The sequence below is a fragment of the Microcebus murinus genome, chromosome 1 (assembly GCF_040939455.1).
Source record: "Microcebus murinus isolate Inina chromosome 1, M.murinus_Inina_mat1.0, whole genome shotgun sequence".
Classification (NCBI taxonomy): Eukaryota; Metazoa; Chordata; class Mammalia; order Primates; family Cheirogaleidae; genus Microcebus; species Microcebus murinus.
In genome coordinates, this window is record NC_134104.1 from 21,602,297 (window position 1) to 21,622,917 (window position 20,621).

General features: G+C 33.1%; 1 protein-coding gene across 2 annotated transcripts in view; it reads right to left on the reverse strand.

Moving 5' to 3' along the window:
* NCAM2 (neural cell adhesion molecule 2) overlaps positions 1 to 20,621 on the reverse strand; it is a 503,392-nt gene that overhangs the window by 98,478 nt on the left and 384,293 nt on the right. For both annotated transcript variants that reach the window (XM_012735842.2, XM_012735843.2), the window contains exon 12: positions 11,225 to 11,398. In XM_012735842.2, coding sequence (XP_012591296.1) covers positions 11,225 to 11,398 — 174 coding nt within the window. The remainder of the gene's footprint in view (positions 1 to 11,224; positions 11,399 to 20,621) is intronic.

Consider the following 20,621-nt stretch of genomic DNA (forward strand, 5'->3'; position numbering starts at 1 on the left):
GTGTATCCATGTTGATTCATTAGTTTTGATAAGTGTACCATACTCTGTTAATATTAGAGGAGGCTGTGTGAAGGGTATATGAGAATTCTTTGAACTTTTCTATAAAACTAAAATTATTTCTACATAAAAGAAGGTTACTCTGATGACATATTTTAAATGTCATGTTGTTAGAAACATGCAAGCATGAATTTCTACCTCTGCAGATAACCGAACCAATATGTTGAACCTGATGTGCTAAGAGAGATTCTACTATAAACTTGGCCCTGACTAAATCAGAACATTGTTATTGTTCGACTAACACAGCAGGAGTTACACATGTTCCTTGGGTCAAATCATCTGTTTTATAAGATTTTAGAAGTTTTATTAGTTACTTATTTTTCACTAATTAAACCAATGACTAAGTAGATGAACATACACATGTTCTATATTTGAATGCATGAATACATTTTATGTATTCCCAGCTGTTTCTTAGGATGCAGTAGTTTTCTTTGTCAATCTATACCACAGGTATAGATTAAAACCAGGTATTTTAAAAACATTTCCACATGTTATTTATATAAATAGGAGCCATTTGTTTCACTGAATGCTGGCTATATTTATTGTTGGTATTGATACTGTGCATATTTGCACCTAAGATCTCAGTATTTAATCTATTAATCTTCACTATATTCAATTCAGGCTTCTTTTTCAAAATTGCTTTGCTGACCCATCAGGCACAGGTATATATTTTATAAATCAAAATCTATACTTCAAAACAGTCTTGGAAAAAATTTACATTGAAAACAAGAAATAACTGCTGTTCCATAAAACTGAAAATGACATTCTCTAAATATATATTGATTTTTCTTTCAGGTTTTATTAAAATAAGAACTTTTGCTGAAATTAAAAGCTAAATAAAGTTTGGAATTATATACAATAATGCCATATGTACATAACCTTAATTACAGTATTTATAAACTAAATACTATACTGAAAGTACAACCTACAAAGGCACATTAAAATTTTAGTGGAACTATGCATTGAAAAACTGAAAAATCCAACTGTGTAACTGTTTACAAATTATAGTCAGCTATTACATCCTCGATTAGTGAAAATAGTAAGAACTTGAAAATCGATAAGTTACCAATGAAAATTCTATTTAAAAAGGCTATTATCTTGAAATAAAAATTATGTCCCTTATTTTTAGAAACAAAAAGGCTATAACCTTAGCTCTGAATAAAGTAAAACATGCAATAATTCTGGTTAAGATTGAAAGGACTTCTATCAGTGATTATAGCTGGCTAAATATTTCCAAACTCAAAAAAAATAGACCATCTTGTTTGAGAGAATCGCTTTATGCTTTGTTAAAAAGTACTTAATATTTTAAAATAGTAATTTTTCATGTTTATTTTGAAAGCTGGAAGAAATTAGCTGTTTTTCAAGATTATTATTTTCTCTTCATTAAGTGTCTGATGAGGTGCATGGAAAACACAAAATGTTAAATGATATGGCAAGAACACGTAATAGAGCTCTTCCAACAAAAAGTTTTGTTACACCTGCAATACATGCTTCTTGCTCAAAATTAAGTGTCAGAATGACTCATATTCTATATTTGAATAGTTCAAGTTGTTTGTAACTGAGTTCTTCCCATTTTACCAGTTTGAAAATTACTTTCATGTTCTATCATTGGTTGGATGATTAGTAGGAATTCAACTAAACCTTGAAAAAGAATATAATAATAGGTCAGGATTTGATTGCATCCTAAACCTAGACCCAGGTGCAGAATGAGCAGGTGACGTTCATAGAAAATTAATTGATGATTTATTTAAGGTCAGAATCTATTAACTATAAAAATTTCATGCTAAAATTTTCCAGCTAAAATAATAGTATTGCAATCAAGCAAGAACTGATATTTATTTCCAGGTGATGACATCAGCAATTAGAAGTAGACACATGAATAGTATATAATGAATTATAGATATTTACTAACAAGGAAAAGTAACTAAACATGTCCTAAACTCACATGAATTAGGATAAATAAATGAAGCCATTCTGAGTAAAAAAAAAAATAGCTGAAATGTTCATGACCATATGCACCTGAATTTTCATAGATAAACGTCAATCTATTTTCTCACAAAGCTTCAAAGGCAAGGAGGTATTAACAGTGTTTTCGTCTCTTAAACTTTGAGATGCATTATTAACACAATTTAAAATTAATAAAAGAAAGGCACAAATAAAGCATTTTGTTACTATTCATATATATATACATATATGCTTTAAAATATATTTAGATTTTCAGCAATATGTTCACCTACATAGCCATAAAACCAAACCTTCTAAGTACAGCTACAAATAATACATACTATTTTCAAAAATCTTTGTACATGCACTGATTACATCACAGAATGAAAGGGAAACCCTTAAACAACAATAATGAAGTGGATGGAGGAATCTGAAGCTAAAGGGGCAGACATGTAATTTTTTTTTAAATCAATATTAGCAGTCTTGCTGAAAACACCACTGTACTCAGATACTCAGAGATTTTGCATGGATCCCTGATGGGGAATATGGGGTTTAAATGGCCTCAGTAGATAAAAAAGATCAAAATGGGAGATGAAGCTAAGACCCTTGTGTGAAACCAGGACCTTCAATGTTCTTGGAAGGAAACGAAAAAGATATGCTAGAAAACACACACACACACACACACACACACACACAAAGCTGACTTCTGGCAACAAAAACTTGTCTGGCTTGACTTTGAACTAAATCCTGGTTTGTCAGGGAGATTGAAAAATACTTATTTGAAAATTCATAACTATAGACTTGCTACCATTGTATAGCAAATTCTAAATCAAGAATTTAATTTAGGTTGCTTTGGTGCTCTCAGCTTTGTAATCCTCCAAGGCAGCTGCCAGAAGCAAAGGGATATCTTTTGTGGAATAATAGACCCCAAACCCAGGCCTTGCATTATTTCCAGTAAATAGGGCAGGCAATATATGTGATAACAATCTAAAATCTTAAAATACACTAGCAAATAAGCCACTCTGAATGAGATTTTGTTGAAACAAACTAACCAACCAATACAGCAAACAAACCAGATAATAAGAATTTGAATTTGAACATTCACAACTTCAAAAACTGCAATATTCAAAATCCAAATACAGAATAAGTAGGCCTAAAATACGTAAAAATCAAAAGAATCATAAAAAATCATTTAAAAGACAATTCAAGCTACCTTGGACAAAACCCAAATAGCATTTATGTAAATTCAAAATATGGGCATTAAAAACTTAATGGTGAGGTTAAACACCAGATTAAACATAAGTGATCAAATAATTACTGTTATGGAAGATAAAACTGAACAAATTACCATAAATTCAAAATAAAGATTGAAAACAACACAATATAAAATGTATGTAAGAAGATATCATATACTAAACTCTCAAATAACAAATTAGCATATAACTTGCATTTTAGAATAAAACTAGAGAAAGAATGGAGGAAGAAACAATATTCAAAAAGGCAATAATGTAACATTTTCCAAAACTGATGAAAGACATGTTTCTTCAAATTTAGCTATTACACTGAATCCAAAGCAGATTAAATAATACAAATCAACATTGAAACACTGGGTAAAATAGATATCATAAAATCACCCAATCAGAAAAAAAGTCAAAATATCTACAGAGAAATGATAATTCAAAACCATAACAGTAAAAGCCAGAAAAGAGAAAAAAACTTTCTGTTTAGATTGCCAAAGCAGTGTAAATATCAAATTCAAATTGTATACTCAGCTAAACTATAATTTGAAAGCAAAGTTAATAAAAATATTGTAAGATAAATTTTTTAAGAAATTAATGAAAACTATGGACTTCCTTTCCAAAATATTCACATGCAAACAATTAAAGAATTGCATACAACTTTTTAGTTTCTCTTAAGGGCTGTTACCTGCCCTCTGCTTCAGGTAATGTAAACTACATCAGAGTTGTAAACAGTAGTCTCTTGGTATCTGCAGAAGGTTGGTTTCAGGAATCCTCCTAATACCAAAATCCATGGATGCTCAAGTCCTTATATAAAATGGGGTAGTATTTGCATATAATGTATGCACATCCTTTCAAATACTTTAAATCATCTCTGGATTCTTTATACCTAATACAACGTAAATGTCATGTAAATAGTTGTTATACTATATGGGTTTTTTATTTGTATTACTTTTTATTGATTCATTGTTATTTTTTATTATTTTTGCCAAATATTTTTGGTCTGAGGTTGGTGTACCCATGAATGTGGAACCCACAGATATGGAGGGCTGATTGTATTTGGGCTGGCTTCTTTAGATGCTTTATAATAAGGCTTTTACTAAATTACTCTGATTTTTATATAATATGCTTGGTATTCAGGCGCATTGAGAAGAAGCAAAAATATAATTATTTTTTTTCTCAATTGTGATGCTTTTGAAAACACCAATTACCATATCACATAATCTGACAACACACATATATAAAATATTTATCATATACTGTCAGGGTTCTTCAGTCACTGTAAGGTCTAATCAACTACCCATACATGGAGTAGAGTGAATAAACATATTTAAAATTCCTACTCCACTCTTGTTAAATTACAAACTCCGCAAAACATTAGACTTTTTGTACTCTCCAGGTTACAAATTTGAAATCTTATACTATTAATAGTATATTTTTAAAGCTTTAGAGCACATTGCATAAAATTTGATTCCTTCTTTCCCTCTCTCCTTCCTGCCTTCCCCCCTCCTGCTTTCTGCCTTTCTCATGAGAAACTTCCTTAAAACATTGATACTTCAACTTTGTAATTTATATTTCACAGGCCTAGGCAAATCACCCTATAAATTTTCTATACAACCACCTACCATTAGCTATCCAAAACACACTGCACTATATATATACTCTATAGGGCAGCGACTTGCATTTCATTTTTTTCAACTCTTAATAGCAGGTGAAAAGTGCATAATAGTCGATTTTATAGGCTTTGAAATCTGACTTCTTGCCTGGGTTTGATTTTTAGTTCAATGTTATTTATCAATATGGCCTAGGGAGAAGTTGCTAAACATTGTGAACTCAGTTTTCTCATTTATATAAATTATACTCAACTTTTCCTCTGTAAAATAAAGGATATTGATATTATCAAATTCTTCAGATTGTGGTCAAGTTCTATTGTTAGAATCTATTTTAAGTATTTAATGTAGTCACTGAAATAGAATTGATATTTAGGAAATATTAGCCATCTTTAATGCATGTTAATTGCCCAATTACTGGAATTTTGCTTCAGCAGGGAAGAATGTGATCATTACTGAAGGTTATCAATATAGAATATGGATGGGATGAGTCAATTTTAAGAGTAATTTCACTCTCAAGGATTGTGGGTAAATTATAGGAGGTAGGAGCAGTCCCTAGCAAGGAAATGAGGACCTTGATTTTATAGCTGTGAGAAACTGAATTTAACCACAAAAGAATCAAGGTTGGAAGTACATTCTTCCCTAATAAATTCTAGTGAATACCTTAATTTTTGCCTTGTATGATCTGAGCAGAAACCTAGCCAAACGGTACCTGAACTTCTGCTCTAAAGAACTTGAAGCTAAAAAATGGGAATTGAATGCTTTTAGAAAGAAAAAGACTAATTTCCTTCAAAATAATACATACTCTGTTAATTATCATGTGTTAAATGAGAACATGCTTACTCTTTAATATATGCTAATTTTGTTCCCTGGATCATCTACTAGAATACTTGGAAATATATATGTAAACATTTTTGAGGAAAAGGGTAATATATTTAAATATATTAATGGTTTATTTAATAGACAGAAATCATTTTTATTGAAAAACTTGAGTAATAGTCATAAATAAATGAAAATGATAAATTTTGAGGTCTATATATATGCATGTTCATGACTATGCATAGACACATGGATTGTAGAATCTATTATATCTGACATTTCAAATTTCAACAAGGTTTTAAGATCCATAAAATTAGATCAGCCTTTTAGATTTTATTTATAAGAGATATGTACTAAAAAAGATATTATGGTAGATATGAGGATTTCAGTTCAGATCCCTTTTTCTGCCCAGCTGGAGGAATACAGTTAGGGTCTGTCTTAGATGCAGAGAGCTGACTTGACTATAGTTATGCTCTTACCAGAAAAGCTTGCATCTGAGTAAATGACGAGGCCAGGATATAAAAGGACTGGCTATTTTAGCCCTGGGCATACAGAGTGGAAGTAATTATCATTTTGGAGTTGGCTGAGCCATCCTAAGGCCTCCAGTTTGGAAAACCTTCCCTTCTGCCTAATCTAGGCTATGCTTCCTTTTACAGGATGTCTAGCTGCCTAACTTCATCACTGCGTCTGCTAAGGGGTAATAAATACATAGAATAGTAGATACCAGAAGCAGAAGATACTAGAGTGCCTGATGAAACAGGTAATAAGATACAGCATGCACTAGTGAATGTGGTGCATAAGACTTTTGTGATTTGTAGAGGAAAGAGTAGCCCATTTTCTAAGTAGTGCAAAAGACTACCACACCAGGTTTGAACTGGGACAGCAGGGAGAAAACTTCCTGAAACAGGTACAAGCAGTAGTTCAAGCAGCCCTGCTATGTGGGCATATGATTGATTTGGTGAGACTGATGCTCTTCAATACATTAGAGGTAGAAATAAATGTTATGTGGAATTTTTGGCGAGTGCCAGTGGAAGAATTGCAATGAAATCTCCTGCTTTCTTGATCAATGCAATGCCATAATGTCATATACAGTACAAAATTGTATATATTAAAAAACAAAAGAAAAGAAAAAATACCTCCTGGCATTCTCTACTGGAATCTGCATCATTACAGTTTACTCCATTTGCCTAATACTGCTTCTTCCTCACTCTTTTCAAAAGTGTTGATCCCTAATAAACACTTTGAACAATAGTCTGCAAAGAAAAGTTGCTTTCGATGGAATGAACAATATTTGATAGCACAAGAAAGCAACTATGATCAACAGTAAGTTAGGGTACACTTTATAATAACTAAACGAGTTAGGAATGTTCCTAACACAAAGAAATGATAAATGCCTGAGGCAATGTATACTCCAATTACCCTGATTTGATTAATACACACTATACACCTGTATCAAAACATGACATGCACCCTAATGATATACAACTATTATGTAGAAAAAATAATTTAAAATAACTATAAAGCAATGTCACTTCTATAGACATATATTTATAGAAAAGGGATGTATGATTGATTTACTTATAAAGACCCAATCAGAGGTACTATAAAATAATCCTTTCCATTATTGCGCCTCTGCGAAATTTCAACATTCTCTCCACTCTAAAGTTTTGGTACATGAAATACTAATGAACAAGACATACCAGAGCTTGTAAACTAAGATAAAAGATAGATCACAGAGTTAAAATAGAATAAATTTAATATAAACTATACTACATGTTAAAATATATACAGTACAATATAATGTAAGAAATAGGATGTCACTTGCCAGTCACTCATTCTGGGGGAAGAGGGAATCTCAGTGTGAGAGCACTTCCAATGAGTGACTGCAAAAGCTTGTTGTAGGTGGTTCAGGGTAAAATGATTCTGGACAGTGTTAAATGGACCTGAACCTGTCTGATGGAATAAATGTGAGTAAGGTTGAAAGGTTACATAAAATGACACAGTGACTCAATAAAACCACAAGGCTCAATGGCAATGTGTGTGATTAAGGTAGAAAGTTTAAGTCAAAACTATGTTATATGTTCTGATAATCAGATCATTGCTGTTACTTTACAGTAAACTTCACTGTGATTATTTACAGGACATTTCACATTTCTAGAAGCATAAATAGTTTTTCTCATGAAAATCTTCACTATATTTTTACAAAAATGAGAAAGAATAGTAAATGCTAGAAACACATGTCTTAGAATGTTAGAAGTGGTCCCAGTGGAGTTACTCAGCTTCTCTCCCAGACTAGCCATTGTTATTTATGTTCTCTTTTTAGTCACATATTTGCATTTATGCCTGTCATTCAATATGGGTGCTACACTAAGGAAAGCTTAAAAATATGTTTTTATATATAAAATGAGATCATGTTGCCATTTGATATATTAAAGCTTGAAATAAATCACATTACAAAGGTGCACAATCTCAAACAGAAACAATAGCACCAGCCCAGCCATAGAAACCTGTATGGAAAATTGAGTGGGCATGTTTCTGCAGTGCTGGAATTCAAGCAGTACAATTCATAAAGAGAAAAAAGAGACCTCAAATACTAAACAATTGAGAGGAAGACAGGCACCCTTGCAGAGCTGAGTAATAAGAGGTTGAACTGGGTCTAGAACTCTAGCCATGAGGCTTCAAACTCCACCTACACTGCCCTTTTCCAATCATTTAACCAGAAGACTAGAGGGAGAAAAAAAAATCTTATCATTGGACTGGTGAGTCTTCCACCCAGGAGAGTGTGCTGTGATGTCTCTTCTCTTCCTGGTAGGTGAAGATAATTAAAAAAGATGAATAAAATCCATTGGATGTTTTTTGCATAACAGATAAGAGGAAGGGTCTGGCATTTCTATCCCCATTTGGACTTCTGCTTTTATAGAAGACTTCTATCTTCTATGTGTCTTTGAAGTGGGGTAAAAGAAAAGTGGAGAAAGAGAACAACTCTGAAGAAACTAGGTTCTTACATTTCAGCTTAGTAAAGATGTGGAACTTTTCTCTGGGTCAAGTGAATATTACATAAAGAAAGTGGGCTGCAGTTACACTTAAAATGAAAACTGTTTAAGACAAGGGTGAGGAGCCTTCTAATGTGTTTGCACCCTAAATGTGCACCCTGAAGTCATGTATTCAGGTTCTTGTACCACAGAGACTAGATGTCAAGATGACCCAAAGAGACCTACAGCACCAGAAAATTAAGAGATATTTGACTCCTTTCCCCTTCCCAAAAGAAGATGTAGTTCATGCTTCCTCTAATCTCTCCAGGATATGGTCTAGCTGTCATGGGGGTCAAAGAAAATATTAATGCAAAATTAGACATTATTATAAGTTTTAAACTGTGCAAAATGACAAATGAACTTTTTATATACTTGAAGATGGTCATAAATCCCTCATGTCTTCCAAACACATGATTACATAACAGAAAGGGAGATTCAAAAAGAATGCCTTAAAGAAGTAATTAGATTTAAAAAACAAAACAAAACAAAAAACCCCAAAACTCATGTTTGTACTTTGCTGAGTTGAGATCATCCAATGCTTTGATTACATAATTTAAAGTACTAATTAACAGATCTATGAAAGAAGAGTCAGACATGGAAACTGGAAAAAAAAAAAGTATTGATGCAGACTTTTTCCTCAGATAAAAGAGAGCAAGCTCCAGTCATAGGATTTTGAGTAATTTTCATCTTGTTGGCAAGCTTTAAAGCTCTCCCAGTGTGAAGCCATTAAACATCTTATTTATGAAGCTTCCCTTGCTCATATTCTGGATTCACCAGACAAGTTTCTGACTCATATTTTATTTCCTACATAATACAGTAAAGGGTAAAGAAGGTACTTTCATATAGACTCTGAACATTCTAATTTCTGGGCAACCATTTTTCATTTTAAATTAACAAATGTGTTTTGCTATTATATATCAATCTTATAAACATTGAAATCTGCTTTAGATAGATGGATATATGTGCTCCAAAGTCAGGTTTTGTACTTGATCAACTTGGCCTGATCAAGGCCATTATAAGTTCTACATGGAATTGCAACTTTGTAAGAAATCTGGGCAGGGTCTATTAACATTCTCTCCAATGTGACAGGGGTCAGATGGTTGTCATTCAGCACCCACACTGAGTTTTCCGCAGTGTGAGAAATAATTCATTGTGCCTTTCTGTGTCATACCTACCAACCTCTCTTCTTTTCTCTCTCTTAATAAAACCAAATTATTTTCTAAAAAATATTATTTTTGGCATCCAAGTTAATATTTTTTTCTATAGTATTTGGCCTCACTCAGTTATTCTTTTCTGGGCATTGTCTTTATAAATCTCTACTGAACCACATAGCATGTGCATTAAGAACATTATTCAAATAGTTGATCATTAAAATAAATAATAAAAGATCACCTGTTTAAGGACATTATTTGAAGCAGGTGGTAAATAACTGATGCCTCATTGATTAATACTTCTTATATATCTCTATCAAAAGCCTGTAGTTATTCTCAGTGAAAACTGAAGAAGCTAGTGTCAACAAAGATGAGACTAGAATGATTTAATTTCTTCCCTCTTCAAGTTCACTGAGATTGAAGTTCTCTCTTTTCTTCTCAAGAGAGCTTTGCCTTTTACTGAACCCCTATGCCATATATGTTAGGGTCAGGGAAGGATCCTTATAGGATGTACACTATGATGCATTAATTTCCTCACTATTTTCTACTACTCTTTTGGACCACTCAAAGTAGTTCTATGTCTTAACCAACAGAGTCCAATACTGGTAATTTCTTATTATTTCCTACTTTATTTTTCTCTCCTCATAATGAGGAAAAAAAACCCACATTTTCGGAACATGATCAAATTTTCCACAATTGAAAAGAAGTTCTGTGAATTGTTTTGCCTTCTTTATAGAAATATAAAAGTAAATATACAATGCTTACCACTTCCGTCAGATGTGGGTTGTGGAGGAGAAGGGCATACCTCTAACCCTTGCTAGGGAGAGGCAAAGATATAAAATGCAACCAAAATGTTTGTACTCATATTTTCTTGAAATAAAATAAACTAAAATAAATTAAATTAAAAAGCAAATATAAATATGAAGGTAAGCATAAAAATATAAAATTCTATAAAAATTTCTGAGGTGGCTTAATGAATACACATATAAGACAATGGCATTTTATAGTATGACTTTAGCACCCACTTATGGAAGAAATATTAGTAAATTAAACACAAACACACATTTTAGAATACCCAACCATCGTATCTAACACATCAGAAGGCCTCTTTTAACCAACAAAATTTTAAACGGTAACTTTCCCACCCCCCAAGAATAGAACTTTGCTGATTCTATTAAGCATTTCCATCTAAAGATGGAAACCTTTCCACTCTGTATTGACATTATTCTCAAAAAGAATAGAGCAGTGAAAATGTCTTCCCAGCATCACTTTATTGAAAGAAAAAAATGCTGAAGGAAAATAAAAAGCTAATCACACAGGTATATTGAAGATAAGTTGGAATCAATCAATACATTTTGAAATTACTGACTCACTTTGAACTCCATGGGAGCGTACTATTTTCCAGATTTCTGACGCCACTTCTTTGACATCCACCTGATAGTGATGAATAGGCACACCTCCATGGGAGTCCGGTTTGTTGAAAGAAACCTTGGCTGTGGTCTGTGACAGCTCTATAACCTTCACTCCATAGGGACTGGATGGCACATCTGTGAAGAAACAAACACAAAGGAAACATAACAGGTAATGTGGGTAGCCATTATTAAGACTTATGATTTTATGAGAATTAATAATGAAGGAAAATGGCTGCTTATATCATTTAATAGATGTGAGTTTCAGAGCTTGCATAAACACCTGAATAATAATCTTCAAATTATAAGAGAGTACACACAAGTCAATTTTTATTAGCACAGCAAATAAAAAAGTAAAACATTCAATGTCACATTTCATTTATTGAGGTGATATATTAGTTCTATATTTTCTGAACAATATAAACATTGTATTTGATGTTTAAAAAAACTAGTGTGTGTTTATGTTTGTATGTGTGTGAAAGAGACAGGGAAGGAAAAGATAGAGATAAAAGAGATAAAAGGTAATATTTAAAATATAAGAATACCTTTATTATTCAATCATTGCCATAAATAATAATATCTTGTGAAAATGTAATTTTTTTTTGTTTAACAAAATTATATTACCTTTGGCCAAGTGTTAAGTATAGAAAAAAAATGTTAGTATTCTGAACTAAATAAAACTGCAAAATGTCTAGTCTAATTTCATTTATATATTATATAATTTAAGTAAAACTGTAGTTGTGATATTTGTCTCATTAAATTATTTTAAAAACAGCTATAAAATTTTTCTAGTACTTGTTATTACATCAATCTATTATTTACATCATTTAAAGTTCAATCTCCGGCCGGGCGCTGTGGCTCACGCCTGTAATCCTAGCTCTTGGGAGGCCGAGGCGGGCGGATTGCTCAAGGTCAGGAGTTCAAAACCAGCCTGAGCAAGAGCGAGACCCCCCAAAAAAGTTCAATCTCTTGGGGGAACCCTTAGTTTCTAATATGCAAACTTTTAAGAAAGAATTAGCTCAAAGGCAGAACAAGCAAAATTAGAAAATAAGAGAGAAAAAAATTTTAATGAGGAAATAAATGAAAACCGTACTCCAGAAACATCAAGTTTAGAGGCACATTAAACATTAAAGGAATTTCTCACTCTATCAATCTCGCTCTCTCTTCCCATACATCACATTTGAAATAAACTTTGGAAAGGAAAACAAATATAACTATTTTCAGAGAAAGAATATATTATATATCTCTCTATATATACTTGATTGACAAAAATAAAGTAAATGTAAATTTCTGTTCTTGATTGAGTATTCAGATAGAAGTCTCAAATGTCAGTCAAAAGTCAAATGTGCTTTATTTGCTGGAGCTAAAAAAGAGTACTGTAGATCACAAGAAATTATGCCTTATAAATGGTACTGTACAAGAGCCAGGGGGGTAGCTTTATGGTGTTTTGTTTGTGAATATTGTAAAGAAATGTCACAGTGTATATTTCAGCTATAATTAGTAACTGTAAATTAGAGAGTCTATGAAGTACATTATGTTATGACTGTCAGGTTCACAAACACATTTGTAGAAAATACTGATGCAGCCAAAAGCCATAGTGCTATTAAAGTATTGTCTGGAAATATAATTTTAAGTTATTTAAATGATACGTTTAAACTGTTATATGTAAACAGTCTAATAGTTTTCATGTGTCTTTAATCTCTAAATTAATCTATAGTTCTTTTCTTCTGTAAGTTTGGTCCAAAAATTTCATCTGTAGGTTTGATCCAAAATAGAGGAGAAAAACAATCGCGCATGGATGCCCTTATTTAGATTGTCAATTCTTCAATTTATACTGAGTGATTTTCTAATGTCCATTAGGTCTAAGTTGGACATCACAGTGATTATAGTCTTCAGTTTTGAGCACACATCAAAAGTGAAGGTAGTATATCCTTAGGAATGAGGAGAGATATTATTTTCTTGGGATCTCACCTTTGAATACATGGCAGGTATATGATTATTTATTCTTACTCTGACTGTAGAGGTGTGCACCATTCATTAACCTGTGTTCCTGACCTGGTGCATGAACAGAGAAACAAGATCTTTTTTTTTCATAGCACAAATGTCCAATCATCAAAACATAGGCCAATGACTACCCTTTTATAGCCATATAGTCTATTTTCAATGACTCTAGTTTTTTTGTTTAATTTATATTATTTTTTGGCCTCTGCTTTCTGTTATTTTATTAAAAGCAAAAGCATGCTTATGACTTGCAGCACTAGTATCTTTCTAAACATTTTTTAACATTCTGATTTTTTGTCAGCCACCAAATGTCTACTAAATTATAAGTATTTTTGAAAAAGAGACAAATATTTATATACACAGAGACATGCAAACATATATTTATACATACATACATGTAACTTTGAGCACAGTGACTAGAATATTGTGTCTTCAGGAAATATTTAATGAATTAGATATTTCAGTAATTAAAAATAATATGCAAGGATATAGAATATGTCCAAGGGAATAGTGTCTGATGTGCCTAGAATCAATACCACTAATTCTTCAGTCTCTCGATTATTTTCTAGTTGCCTTCATCCTTGATTCCTATCTATTATATACATTTCAATTAGTCAAGATATTATTTTAATAATTTCTACATTGTGACCCTTGTATCTATTTCTTCCCATTTCCTCAATTAACTCCTAAACTCTAGCCCTGTCTGACTCTGCCTGCAATGTTATTAATGGCTCTCAGCTTCCTTTTCTATTGGTTGTCCCACAAAAAATTCAATCCATATGACATGCAAATGCAAAATCAATCTGTCTACAGAACCACTCTAATCACCTCACTTCCCTGAGACGAGTATTCAGGAGCTTTATTCTTCTTACAACATCAATCTCAGTCTTTTCAGTTTTATGCTTAGGATCCTGGGTTATCTAACTAACTGAGTATATGCAAAAAGAAGAGCATATTGTGAAAGACTATCAAACACAGCCTTGTATTTCAGCTGGGGCTTATGGGTGTTCAAGCTCACACACAGTTCTCCCCTCATTGTTACCATATTTTTCTAAACCATTTCCTAGTATTTGTCATCTCAACAGTGAATGAATTCTACCCACCACTGAATGAAAACAATTGTGCAAATATATATTTATTTAATTACTTTCTTTTTACCTCTACTAGTGCACACTAGTGCTGGTATTATGTTAGATTAAGAGACTGGGTATGTTTCTCAGATCTATGGATCCAAGGAATGGCCTTGACACTTTTGTCAACTGCAACAGTGGACAACCTTTTAATTCTGTGGTCCCCAATCCCTGGGCTGTGGACCAGTACTGGTCCATGACTGTTAGAAACTGGGCTGCATCGCAGGAGGTGAGTGGCAGGCCACCGAGCTAATCTTCATCTGTATTTACAGATGGTCCCTATTGTTCACATCACCACATAAACTCTGCCTCCTGTCAGATTAGCAAGAGCATTAGATTCTCAGAGGAGCATGAACCCTACTGTAAACCGGTCACATGTGAGGGATCTAGGTTGTGCGCTCCTTATGAGAATCTACTGCCTGATGATCTGCAGTGTAACTGAGGTGGTGAGGCTAGCACTGGGGAGTGGCTGCAAATACAGGTGATCATTAGTAGAGAAGTTTGGCTGCACAATAAATATAATGTGCTTGAATCACCCTGAAACCATGCCTTTCCACACCTTGTCTATGGACAAATTGTCATCTATGACACTGGTCCCTGGTACCAAAAAGGTTGGGGACTACTGCCTTAATCTTTCACATATCAGTATTTTTCTCTCTAAAATGAAGGTTAGATTAGTACCCACTGCTAGGGTTACTGGGAGTATCAAGTAATGTAGAGCACTTAACAGAAACTGGGATGCATTAAGCACTTAGTAAATGTCAGTTATTATAATTTTTGCTAAGGATTCCTGATAACTATCCTCCTTACCTTATGTTCTCTTTTTATTCATTGACATCAATGTTTTAGTCAAAAGGTAAGTAATGGATACAATATCTTAGTTCAGCTTAGAAATTTTATGCTGTGTATAAATAGCAAAGAGCTACTGCTATGATTTAGGAGTCAGGTAGGAACAATCTCTGGTGTTGCTGTACGGAACCCGGGTAATTAAATTAATTTGGCACTAGTTTCCTCATAAGTAGAATAGTAATGATAATGCCAACATTAAAGTTGTTATGAAAATAAATTGATGGATATAAATCACTGGGCATTCACAAATACTATTCTCACTTACCCTATCCTTAAAAATAGTTATCCATGTACAAATAATGTTGGTAAACATGTTATATTTATACATATACCTTTAGTCATGGTTTGGTCAAAGTATAAATGTGAAACTTACTAAAATGTCTGTTTTGGTGATAATTTTACCATGTAACAGGTAGAGGAATAATGAAAGGAGTTGCTCCTCTGATGTTTCTTTGATAAAATAAAGACATACAATTAAATAAACAGGAACTAATAAGTGAAATGAAAGTGCATGAATCCTTACAAAAAAGGAAGAGGGTAACAATCAAATATATATATATATATATATATATATATATATATATATATGTATAGAGAGAGAGAGAGAGAGAGAGAGATATTAATGGAAATGGATTTGAAAGAGTAAAGAGCACATGAAATATTATCTTCCTGTCTAACAATAACAACAAAAAAGCTTCTGAAATGAAGATTCAATATATAAAAAAAGTCTTGAGAGGATAGGCCCAAAGGTACTAATGTGGGAGAAAAGGAAGGGAGCTAATGAATACTATACAATGTGGCTGTAAGGAGATCGCAATGAACACATATTTTAATAACATTTTCAAAATGAAGGAGAATTAGCATTTCCTAGGCTTCAGAATAAACTGAGATTATAAAATGTTGAGGACAAAAATGACAAAGATTAGTTGTCCATATGTGTGTGCATGTGTATGTGATGTGTTTTAGCTCCTTCTCAACTGCATTCTCAATTCTCAGCAATTAAGCAAAAATCAACATCAAAAGTGAAAAGAGGAAACATAAAGCAAGTTCATGCAAATTGTACACTATCACCTCATTTTTCCTACTTTATTGAGGTATAATTGAAAGATAAAAATTTTTATATGTTTAAGGTATCCAACTTGATGTTTTGATATGTATGCACTATGAAATAATCAGAACAATCAAGCTAGTTAATATATCCATTATCTTATATAGTCACCATTGTGTATGTGCATATGTGGTATATGCGTGTGTGATGAGAAAACTTGAGATCTATCTTCTTAGAAAATCTCATATATAAAACAAGTATTAACTATAAACACATTGCCGTACATTAGATTCTCTTAACTTATTCATCTTGCATAACTAAAACTTTTTATGCGTTGACCAGTGTATCCCCATTTCTCCTTCCGCAGCTCCTGGCAACTGGCAACCACTATTCTACTCTCTGCTCCTATGAATTTGACTGTTTTGTAATTACACATACGAGTGACATCACATTGTATTTGCCTTTCCATGTCTGGCTTATTTTACATAGCATACACATACACATACAAACACATGTAAATATTTTCGTATCTTGCCTAGCTGGGTTATTGTGAATAATGCTACAATGAAATCAATATCTTTAAGAAATATTACTGCTTCATTAACCCATAATGAAAGCCTATCCTTGTATTTTTCCAAAGCTAAACACTCCACCTCTGAATGAAATTTTGTTTTTACTTTATTTCTTTTTCAGAATTCTGCTTCATCAGAGAGCTCTTCTCATCTTTTTTCTTCTTTTTTGGAATTTTAATCTTTCTTCTCGATCTTATTATCATGAATTATAAATATCCTCCAAATGACAAACTTTCTTCAGTCCTACTCTCTCTTAAAACAACAAATTCTTCTCCTTCTCCTTCTCCTTCTCCTTCTCCTTCTCCTTCTCCTTCTCCTTCTCCTTCTCCTTCTCCTTCTCCTTCTCCTTCTCCTTCTCCTTCTTCTTCTTCTTCTTGTTTCCTGTCACGGTGTTTAAATAGGTTGTTCCTAATTTCTGCTCCAACATCTTTACTTATGGAAATTTGATCTCCTAGAATGCTGAGACGCTGGTGACTAACTAAGGTGTGGTTTAGAGACACTGACTCAGCTCTTTCTCCACAGATGAGAGGCTGTTGTGTTGCTTAACATAGATCAAGGAATCTGAAGAGTTTGATATTTGTAAACTCTCTTTCAAAAGGAAGTACCTACATGAATATTCTTCCAGAATGTTGCTTAAAAGATTATCATAGGTACTTTCTATTAACACTCAGCACCAAATTCTATCATTTAAGCTACTGCTCTTTATTATAGAAATGGTAGGTTAGAATCTTCATTATCCAGACTCATTTGCTGCTATGGTTCATGTAGGCAACTTAGGACAAGAGGTACATATATATGGCTTAGAATGCTGCAAGGATATGAATGCTGGTTCTATTTTTCTCAGGAGATGCATGTGGACAAGAGGACCTGCAGATGCTAATAAGGGTAGCAGCTGGATTTCCCTCCCCATTCCCCAGTCTGTTCACCCCGTTTCTGATGTGGGGTAGCTGTGATATCATCACAGGAGTAGCTTGGCAGCAAGGCTTCCTGACCTCTAATTAGCGGTTGCAGACTTGATCCCTGGACCTCATTTGAGCTATTTTGTAACATTGAAGGCGGAAGAGTGGTGGCTGTCTTCTGTCTTTCATTTTATCTGCCTTTCCAGTGATCTTATAACCACTTAATTCTCTGTAATACATTATTTTTGCTTGTTTTCCTCACCAATCTCTGTCTGATAAAAGTCCAAATAGTAAAAGCATTGATACTTAAGTAATCAAACCTCCCAGATACAGTAAGGCTATAACATGCAGAGTGTCACCATCAATTGCTCGAACTTCAGGAACTCTAGGTTGAGATGGGTTCATCTGCTTTTGTTTCAGGTGGCCATTTAATTTCCAATTAGTTTATATTTTTTTTTTTTATTATTTAAACTGTGGTCTGTATGTTGGTATCCCACCAAAATTCATATATTGAAATTTAATCCCCAATGTGATATTACTAAGAGGTGGGGCCTTAAGGGATGTGGTTATAACATGAGGCCTCTTCCCTTATGAATGAATTAGTGCTCTTATAAAAGAAGCTGAAGAGAGCATGTTTGCCCCTTTTGCCATGTGAGCACACATAGAATGCACCATCTGTGGAGAACCAGCTTTCATCCAAAACAAAAAAAAAAAAATTGAAACTGATGGCACCTTGAGTGTAGACCTCCTATGCTCTGGAACTGTGTGCAATACATTTCTGTTGTATATATGTTAACAGAGTCAAAAGTATATTATAGTATGTTATAGTAACCAGAAAGAAGTAAGACAAATTGTGAACTTCATCTAATTTTATAGCTTATCTACATCTAGTGAAATATGAAGGAATTTACAGAGTTTCAGTTTCAGATCTGTAAATTCCTTCATATTTCACTAGTTATCTGGTTTTCTCCAATTTCCAAATCTAAATCACTATTTTCTTGATTTTTCTCACAGCATTTGATCACATATGTTTACATTTTTCTCCTCAGACATAGTTACACTAAATTTCTGAATAATTGTTTTCAATTTCATTTGTTTACATGCTTTTAAGTCCATTGACTAAACTGAAGTCATCCAGGGATCTGACCTTATCTCATTTTTAACTCTCATATTCTCCATGGAAGTGTTCACTCACTCCTGAGGTATCAATAAAAATTATTTCCTCCTATATATCCAATTCTTGACACTTCTCACAAGTCATGGGCACCTGGGTCCCTTTATTATTTGGGCTTTTCAAAAATGGCTCATAAGCAAATCAAATATAACACAACAAACCCTTCATATAGCTAATAAATTTATCTAAAACTACTATGATTCAGAAATTGTACATTGTACATTGCTTATGTACAATGTTATTCAATACATTGTGTGTGTATATATATATTATATAATGATATAATGCACCATCTGTGCATCTGTGTGTATATACCACATACACACACAAGCACACACACACAGAGATATATATCTGTCCTCTGGAATAGTAGACATTACTTTGATATTAGAGTTTATATTTACATATTTCAGCTACTTGGAGAAACATGGAAATTGACAATTACCCACAGGTTATGCTATGTTGAAATCAGTCTCTAGAATTCTACCAAGATAGTTGTTCCAAGATAAATGGATCATATTGCCTAATCACTAAAAGACTCTAAACTTCCCTTGCTGTATACAAGACAGAATATAAGCATGATGAATGTTTTTAAGGAGATCCATAATTTGATCTCTCATTACCTCTCTATTCACATCCACTGGTCTCCTCACACAATTACTCCTTCTGTGTTCCATTAAGTGCCTCATTTCTTAACAGTTCACACTATTTCACAATATCGTGCCTTTTTACAAGTATCATCTTGATTCTTTTGGTCTTTCCCTTTCTTCTTTACTGGACCTGTTTCTACTCATTCCTTCAGACTCAAATCAAAAGCTGACACCTGTTAGTAACCTTCACCGAGAACTCCAATTGTAATTCAATTTGTGTTTACAAGCCTTGATTCACACTTCTATAGCAATTTTTATCTTTTGAACTCTAGCTTATGTATAAAGACCAGGTACCATATATTATTATTCATCTTCAGATTCCAAATCTAGAACAATGTCTGGCACCTACATGAAATGCATTATATATTTTTTGAGCGAGTGAATTAAGAAATGATAAGGATTGATGCAAGCATGGATTCTCTAAAAATATTGTCACATTATCCTTATTTCCTTTTTTCCATAGCAACATGAGAATGAGCTAATACAGAGGGTGTTAAGAATAGTTTCACATTCATCACTAAGTTTGCCTCATGACTTCTGGAAAAAGATCAAGATGTAGACTTTTCCGGGCTAGATCATAAAAATGATTATGTAAAAGAAACTTGGCTTTATATTCAGGTGAAGAAAGTGTGCTTCCAAATGAACTAATTTTAACCAGCTTTCAAGTTCTGTGGAATAAGCCTCTGAACAAGATACAGTCTGGGTACATGGACAAGTAGATTGTCTATAATTCTAAATCTATAGAATTCTGTTCAAGTGATCCAGCTTAACCTCTAAGCAGGTCTCTGTTCTCAAAAATGACTTACATAGGCTTATCCATGACTTTGGTGAAAATACAGAAGGCCACTTCATGATACCGTATTGGCGAAATAAATTAATCTTGAAAAAAGAGCTCAAATATTTGATTTGACAGGATATCAGTAGGTTCAAAAGATCAGCCAAAGTGACAAGATGAGATTTAATAGGGGTAAGTCTAGAGTCCTGAACTGAGGTTAAATAAATCAATTGTGAAGCACAGTATCAGAGACCTTATTTAAT